The sequence below is a fragment of the Centruroides sculpturatus genome, unplaced genomic scaffold (genome assembly GCF_000671375.1).
Source record: "Centruroides sculpturatus isolate CEXI.00-Female unplaced genomic scaffold, Cexi_2.0 scaffold34, whole genome shotgun sequence".
In the NCBI taxonomy this organism is placed as follows: Eukaryota; Metazoa; Arthropoda; class Arachnida; order Scorpiones; family Buthidae; genus Centruroides; species Centruroides sculpturatus.
In genome coordinates this window covers 881,150-890,640 of record NW_019384328.1, presented here as the reverse complement: position 1 = coordinate 890,640, position 9,491 = coordinate 881,150, and the positions used below count along the sequence as shown (strand labels likewise).

The window sequence follows — 9,491 nt, the reverse complement described above, 5'->3', positions numbered from 1 at the left end:
TAAGTAAATTATTTAATATATTTTATAAAATAATTTTAATAAAAATCTATTCGTGAATAATTATTTATATATTTTATATAATTTATTTTAATCAAAAAATTATATAATTATATTATCTGTATCATTAAGTGATGCAATTTTCTGCCACTTTGAAATATGTCCTTTTTTAGTTTCCTTTTTTTTCCTTTCACTTCAATCCATTTATTTACAACTGACTCAATTATAACATTAAAGATTTTGTCTTTTCAAAATTAAGTCACTTTGGGATTTGAAAAGGAAACTTAGAAAAAAGAAAAGGAGGAAAAAAAAACTTAATTAAGAGAACAATCATCCATAAGATTTTTAATACTTTTCTATTTTACTCATACAAATAACGTTTGAGAATATTCTTGGGAATATTTTTCCATTTCAGATATATTTTTTAAAATTTTTTATTCGAATATATCAAAAGTAACAATAACTATTTTTAGTTAGTTTTTAATTCTTTCATACTAGAAAAATTTATTTATCCATTTTGAGTTATTGTAGATCAGGTGCATTGAGGAGTGGTTTATGATATAGAAGATTACTTTTGACTTTTTTTTCTTTTTTTTAAACTTATTTTCTATAAAAATTCTCAAATAAAATATTCTATTAAGGAATGAGAACAAAAACAAAAAGCAAAAAAGTAGGAAAAAATGCAATTGTTTCTTCAACGAAGTTTTGACAGATGCGGTGAATCATAACTAAACATCTAGAAAGTCTTTTTTAACTCTAAAATGTTGAAGTGTACCTTAAGGAATAAGATCCAAATAGATTAAACTTTATTTCTTGACGTTCTATTTTGATTAATCTTCGTTTCTTTTTCTTTTTATATAAAAATATATTTTAAAATTTGTATACGCCCTATTATTAGGCTATATACATAAAAAACTGTTGCGTTAAGAGTTACGTTCTCGTGAATATAACTCGTAATGTAACAACTTTACATGTTAGCTTGAATTTAAAAAGTGATATTCTTTATATTTTTTTAAAAAAATTTGTCTTTAAATCTCTACGTGACTCGATTATAAAGAACATTGTTACATTAGGGTCAATCGTTACATTAGGATGAAAAGTTACATTAGGGTCAGCTGCGGACATTACGGCGAATTGTTACTTTATACTTTAAAGATCGACCGCAAAATTGTTAAGGAAATTCACAATAAAGCTAAATTTGTTCAAAAATCAAATTATTCATCCGCAATAACTAAGAGTTTCGTAGTGTCTTTACTAATGGAAAAGCGTAACATCATCTTAAATGAGTAGAAGACAAAGAATGAAATATAAAACTTTCCACGTTATTAATTTTTATACGAGACAGAAATCGTAAAAATCAACTATAAAATTGGAAATGTCTTAAGTAATTGCATCACCTCCTGTAAAAGTGATGACTAGCGAAAGATAACAGAAACGCCTTCTATATTCCCGCGAGATACGCCAAAACCAACATAATTACATCGATTAGTGATGTGAAGCTCTCTATCCTACCTCTAATCGTTACTTTTACCTGCGGGCAATTAAGTGCACTTCAGGTATGTAAGCTCAACCACCTTTCGGGAAGGAAACAATGTACTTGATATTATTACAGCTAGATCTTTTAAGTAGCTGAGTCAGGAGATCAAAAATGCCCCATTGAGTTTTGCTATTTCAAGTTTTGCTGATTTTAAGCTTCTTAAACAAAGAATATCGTCCATTATACCTTTATAAGAGAAAAATCGATATTTTGTTATAGCTATAAACGTTATTATGCATTATTTTAAGAAATAATACAAAAAATTCTTTGTATTATTTTTTTTATAAAAATAAAAGAATATTTTATTGTATTTTATTTTAGTAAAAGAATAATATAACAAGATACTTCTCTTGAGAGAAACCCGATTTATTACGAGTAATATTTGTCACTTTGTAAGAAGGATATTAAATATATATATATATTTTTAAAAATCTGTTATGGAAATCAATTTTTGTATTTTCTGGCCATAGACTTAAAGAAACTAGAGGATGAAATAATTATATGGTAGAAGCAGAAATTATGAAGTTATGCACACTGAGAGGGCTATTGAATTTCAGATCAATAGTAACAACAAAAAGCTCTGTTCTTGTAATAATGTTGTCTCTCTATATCAAAACCAACCCTTTCAACAATATCCCAGTGGGTAACTTCATTTGTTACGGAGCGAGAATCTCTTATCAGCCTGAGGTTAGATCACATTCTATCCACGAACTTCGCCCTAAAAATAAATTATCAATCAGTAGAACATGACGAAAACCATTCGCTGAAAACTGTCATGAAACGTTTTCCCATCGTATATCGCTTGATTCAATTAAGGGTGTTAATACACTAAAGTATTCTTATCTTAAAACGTTTCTGGTTAACCTAATTGTTTCCCACGTGCTATTATATAGATCACGATTAAAAAACGAAAAAGAAATATTATAAATTCGAAAAAATATAACATTATCATTAATATTAAACACACTTTATATATTTATAATCTCTTAGTCAATTCTTCATAAAAAAAACGAGACCGATTTTCTTTCATAACCGAGCAAATCTTTAAATTGTGAAAGAAAATGCATTGAGTTAATGTTTAATGAATGCTTTATTCACTCATAAAAATTCACATATGAAAAAAAAGACGGGAAAAATTTTTACATTTGATATGTAAGAATGTTTTTAAATTCTAGCTTTTGACTTCTAAGAAATGCCTTTAATATCAATAATTACAGAGCATATCAGAATAAATTTTTAAATTTATTTACGTTTATAAATCTGTTGATAAAGAAAATCTGTATGTATATACTATAATAAATCGATTGTAAATATACTTTCTCGTCAATTATTGTAAAATATTCGATTTCAAACGTCTTTGTAATCGATTATTATAAAGTATTCGATTTTAAACATTATAATCGATTGTTGTAAAATCGATTTCAAACACCTTTTGTAATCGATTATGATAAACTACTCGATTTTAAAGTATATTCTGTAATCGATTCTTTTGTCTTACCGATAAAATAATCGATTAGAAAGTAAATTTAACATTCGTTATTTAATCAGTAATAATTTTTCTATTTATGACGAAAACATAACAATTAAAAATATTCATATATACTGTAAATTATAATGATATACACTATTNTTCAATTAAGGGTGTTAATACACTAAAGTATTCTTATCTTAAAACGTTTCTGGTTAACCTAATTGTTTCCCACGTGCTATTATATAGATCACGATTAAAAAACGAAAAAGAAATATTATAAATTCGAAAAAATATAACATTATCATTAATATTAAACACACTTTATATATTTATAATCTCTTAGTCAATTCTTCATAAAAAAAACGAGACCGATTTTCTTTCATAACCGAGCAAATCTTTAAATTGTGAAAGAAAATGCATTGAGTTAATGTTTAATGAATGCTTTATTCACTCATAAAAATTCACATATGAAAAAAAAGACGGGAAAAATTTTTACATTTGATATGTAAGAATGTTTTTAAATTCTAGCTTTTGACTTCTAAGAAATGCCTTTAATATCAATAATTACAGAGCATATCAGAATAAATTTTTAAATTTATTTACGTTTATAAATCTGTTGATAAAGAAAATCTGTATGTATATACTATAATAAATCGATTGTAAATATACTTTCTCGTCAATTATTGTAAAATATTCGATTTCAAACGTCTTTGTAATCGATTATTATAAAGTATTCGATTTTAAACATTATAATCGATTGTTGTAAAATCGATTTCAAACACCTTTTGTAATCGATTATGATAAACTACTCGATTTTAAAGTATATTCTGTAATCGATTCTTTTGTCTTACCGATAAAATAATCGATTAGAAAGTAAATTTAACATTCGTTATTTAATCAGTAATAATTTTTCTATTTATGACGAAAACATAACAATTAAAAATATTCATATATACTGTAAATTATAATGATATACACTATTCTAACTTGCGCATTTTTCATATACTAATAAATTAAAAATATATGAATTATCTTCAATTATTGTTAATAAACATACCTGTCTAATTGTGATATGTATGCTACTGTAAGAAATAATACATATATATATTATTATGTATATATGTTAATTCCTTAAGCATTTACTAAGCTAAATAAAACAAACTTTGTACGTGTTGTACATAAAGATATAAATCCTATTCTGTTCTCAATTTAATTAAGAGTAAATACTATATACATATATATTAAAATAAGTAATATATTTAAAATAATCGAATTATTATGTTAAATAATAAAAATTTATGAACATTATCAATCATTAAATTTAATGTTTATAACTATTATAAGTAACACATGATTTATTTAATAAAACAAGAAATCATTTTAAACTAATTTTAGTTATATATTACTTAAATATAATTTTCCTTTAACGTTACAATTTATTATTGAGAAGGTGTTAATGAAATAGAAATCTCTACTTGGTAGTAATTGCATTGATAAGAATGAATTACTCGATTTCTTTTTTTATATATAAACATAAGGTTAAATACGAAAGGAAACAAGTAAAATAACACTATATAAAATTCGAAATTTCAATGATTGGTGAAAATAATACACTTTATAATATATATAATTCTGTCAGAATAAATTCGTATTAGAAAATAAAATATACAGAAAAATATAGCTTCATAAATAATCAAAACTATATATATTTTTTCTCTATTTATGAAATCGTTTTTCATTGTTCGCAGATAAAACTATTACTTTTTCTGTACAAATTTGTCATCTCGAACAGGAAAAAAAACAAGAAGAAATATATATTTTTTAGAGCAATAACCTCAAACACCATCCAAAAAGATGCATTTAGTTCAAGAACAAAACACTTTACAGTCGTCACTTTTAAGAAGACAAACTATTCGTCTTATCTAGTTCAAAAGCGAAGGGTTTTACCGATTTTATTTTCTCAAAAAAGTAAAAAAAATCTTGAAAAAAAATACATAAATAATTTTATTCTACAGAAATTCTCTTGTAGAAATACAAATGTAAGCAAGTCGTCTAATCCTTTCTATGATGTAGTCATATCAAAATTGAATTTGCATTAAAAAAAAAAAACATATATATTATATATTTATGTACACGCGTATGTAAACATAATTAAGTTTCTCTTTCATATTTTTAACTTCAGAATGGAAAATATGACGTAGAATATATTTACATAAAGCTGGCAATTCCAAGAAAACAATAATACTTAACACAGATTGACTGTAGTTATTTTAAAGTAGGCTGTGACCATTTGTCAGCGTGCACTGTCATCATCAGAGGAACTATACAGTCATACAGTTGAAACTAAATCTTCACAACTCAGCCTGGGGTGAGGTCTATCTTACAACAAAACGGAGGCGTATAGGACAGGGGTAAGCATAAGGGGGGAATTTGTTTTTCTTCCTCTTCCTCAACTCGTACGTGCTGTTCTCGCATTCTGAAAGATGCGTTTATATTTAGAAAATGCCACTAGGAATCTGGTTCTATCTTTGTAAACGAAACTAATAAAATGGATGATAAATTCATTTTTTTAAAGACTTTGTCTTCCTTAATTCATATATTCCTTTTTTTTGTTCTTTTAATTTTATAAAACCACTCATTGTTTGTGGGTTTTATTGGCTTAACTAAAAAAAAGTCTTTTTTACATTTAAATAAATTTAATATTTATTAAATTTTTTGAAATTACTTTCTAAATTTAAGATTATATTCATTGATAGATTCAACCTGTTTTCATAAGATAAAGAAAAAAGAAAAATTGACTAGTGTCTTCTTATACGTGGCACCTCTCAAAACAACAATAAATGAAGAGGTCTTGTGCTCTTCTAGTATCACAACCTCTTCTCTCATGGGCAAAACCAACTACTCAAATGTTATTCTACCATAAAATAAGATTGTGTCAATGTTATTTAAAAAAAAAAACAGATTAGATTATAAGTTTTCTTGTGTTTTCTTAAAACTAGTTATACAGAAAATTTTCAACAAAATCAAAAATCTTAAAAAATGTATAATTTTAAAAGTTAAATTAATTTATTATAATTTATTAATAATTTTATTTTTTTTAAATTGTCTTTTGTATTTTTATTAAAGTAGTAGAAGATAAAAACAACAAAATGTAAGAAAACTTTTTACATTATTACGAAAAATATTAACGATTTTAATTAAAGTTATTGCAATTTTTCAATTTTATATAAATAATCCTTCACATTTTACATTAACCAAAATCAAATTTCCATATATTTTAAGCTCAAAAATGTCACGTTATTATGTTGAACCTTTCGACTAGTTTTAGTTTGTAAAAATTAATTTTTATTGTTGTTTTTTTTTCTGTTTAATCTGAACTTTTAACGTTTCTAAATAATATTTTATGCATTGTAACACATTAATTGTTAAAACTCAAGAGTTCCCTACGATTAATAAAAGATTTTATCACTTTTTTTTTTAACTCTCTGAGAACGGAACACCCTTTATAACATGCAACTCTATTGTTCTACTTCGTACATATTTTTCGGAACTCATTAGTCCGAAAATCGAGAATTGTATATTTTTATTTTCATTATACACACGTACAGTACAGTACATACATATATACAAAACCTTTATACAAATTATTATTTCTTAGAAATATATTTGAAAAAATTAGAAAAAACAACTGAATATATTTTTATACGTAAAATGAAAATTTCCTTCGATGAAAAAATGAAAATAAACTTAACAGTAGGAAATAACGACTCTATAATTAAATTCCACAACAACACAGAACTTTTTTCAGTATTAAAATAAAGATTTCTGTACTATTTTTATACAAAAATATTCATTTTAATTTTTATAAAAATGCTAATTTTCACGTCCTTTTCTTACAATAACCATATTTTTATTTATAAAAATGTATTCATTTTCACTTTTTTTTTTTTCAAACAAAATTATATTCATTTCTATACGTGTTAAGGGGATACATTTTTATATTTCCAAGAAATTTTTATTTACATTTTCATTTTTTTTCATACATTTTTATTTACTTGGAAAAAAAAATTATAAAATATATTCATTTTCAAGTCATTAAGTAAGCAATAATAATAATAATAATAAAGGAAAAAAATTATAAGTATTTTGTCTCTGAATTTACTCATTTCTGATCTAAATGAATGAATCTTTTTAATAAAATAGTGAAATGAAGCTAGAAAACATTTAATTTTCTTATTAATTCATCAAAATAGTTGACTTGAACTGTTTAAATTTACTAATCTGGTTGTCAGTGAAGGAAAAGGAATATTTCAAAAGGACTTACTCCAGCACAAAAGAATTGGATAGAAGTACAAATATTGATTCTTTACCATATAGCGAATGAAATGCATTGTTTTCACGGTTCAACATAAAACCTCGATCAATATAGAAAGTATAATTTGAGATGGGAAAATTTCATTCGTCTTTTTGTACTTTTGAATGTTTTCTTCATCTTCTTCTTCTTCTTCCTCCTCCTCCTCCCCCTCATCCTTATGTCTATATATATAGAATATGTATATATTCCCTCTTCATCATTTTAATTTTATATAAATTTCGAAACTTTTTCATTAATAAATAATCGTTTATCTTGCCATTCTATAAAAAATAAATTGAGTGAGAATTCTTATTATATTTCGAAGATCGAAGGACATAAAAAATAATTCTCTTCTTCTCGGTTTCAGATATATTTTAAATATTTTTGATACAATAAAACTTGTTTAAAATGGAACCTGATTAAGACGATAAGCTGCCTACAAAGGGGAAAAAATTCCGTATCCTACGCTTCCGGCTTACACGGGTGTTTTTTATTTATTTTTTAATGTCAGTGATATTTTTTAAAGAAAAAAAAACATTATTTTTTGCTAGATTTATTACGAAAAATTTTTAACAGTAAACTAAATTTCTTCACTAAAAGATATATTTTTCGGGTAAAATTACAGTTAAAAAATTGCATTGCATATAGGAAAGNATAATAGATTTGTATGTTAATGAAGAGCTATGTAAATGGTAATGTATTTAAAAAAATAAAAATTAAAAAAAAAAGGAAAGTGCTTGATGGTCTAGGTAAATTTTCTGCATTTTGCTATTAAAGTAGAAGTTTTTAAATATTTTTCAACATAAAATACTCGTTGCAATACTCATTAGTAGGGGAAAAAAAGGGAAATTCGCTATCGAAACACATTTATTACATTACTGTTCGAAAATAAAAAAAAGGGAAATAAATAGGACGTTTGGTTACAAACTAAGTTCCAAAAGTAATTCATTACTAGGAAAAGAACATCCTGCTAAACTCAATAAGCGAACAAACAAATCTGAAAACAAACTAAAAGAGTTAATTACGTTCTTTTTTCTCTCCCCCTTTCTTTCTTTTTATTATATATATTTTTAATAATTAATCTTGAAACGATAAAGGTTATTGAAACATGATTTTCCCAAATGACCTATTTTAACAAAATTAATTACAGGTTTTCTTCAACGAAAATTTCTCTCTAAAACTCATTCTGTTCGATAGCTCCTGCGAGACAAGCAAACTAAAACTGAATTAGCTGCCATTAACTTTATTAATCTCTGATGTGGACCTACTTACAACATATTGTATTCTTATTGTTCTTACTACTAATGATGGGGATATTTTCATACTTAAAATTCAACGCTGTTTTGAATAGAGAAATCCATTTTTCTCAAGATTTTGTTCACGTATCAGAGTACAGAACTTTTAGTCGTTTCGGTGAGAAAACTGGCAGCTTGCCTCCTAAAATTCTATATATATATATATGTATGTATTATACATACATATATACATTTTCAAAATATAAATTAAAATATAAATAAAATATATTGTAATATATAGAATATATTATTGCAAGTTTCAAATAGAATGGAATTAAATTCACTGGACATAATAAATTTTAACATAAAAATTTTTTTTATAAAATCATTTAGAAAGTTCGACATTTTGAAAATTATTTATTAATTTACTTCATACTGTAATATTAAAATCCATTTAAAGTTTTAATTTATGGGGTGGCCCATAACTCGGTTAACCAGCGTGTTGAGATAATCGACGTTTGTAATAACCGAAATTTCGTAGCAATTTATCAACAATTTACATGTTCAATAAACAATTTACAGCATTCTAATACTGTAAATTGTTTATTGAACATGAAGAATTTTAACTGACTTTTGAACCATCCTATTCTGTAAACAAACTAGTCTCCATTTTAAATCTTTGTTTGCATGTAAATAATTGCAAAAAAAAAATTAATTTTTCTTTAATTTAAAATACAGAAAAGTATAATAAAATAAAATTTATAATCTGTCTTCTAAAGATAATATTTATATATTTATCTAAGCATTAATGTGACAAATATTAAAATCTTACTAAATATCGAAGAAATTTTTTAAAATTTGATTAATTATAAAAATATTTAAACAAAGATAAATATA

The 9,491-nt window shown here is 24.4% G+C and overlaps 1 protein-coding gene across 1 annotated transcript in view; it reads left to right on the top strand.

Annotated features, from left to right (window-relative positions):
- Nucleotides 1-4,536, top strand: part of LOC111628777 (dynein heavy chain 2, axonemal-like) — a 31,321-nt gene extending 26,785 nt beyond the window's left edge. The window contains exon 7 of the mRNA XM_023372623.1: nucleotides 4,504-4,536. Within this exon, the coding sequence (XP_023228391.1) occupies nucleotides 4,504-4,536 (33 nt within the window). The remainder of the gene's footprint in view (nucleotides 1-4,503) is intronic.
- Nucleotides 4,537-9,491: the final 4,955 nt, after the last annotated feature.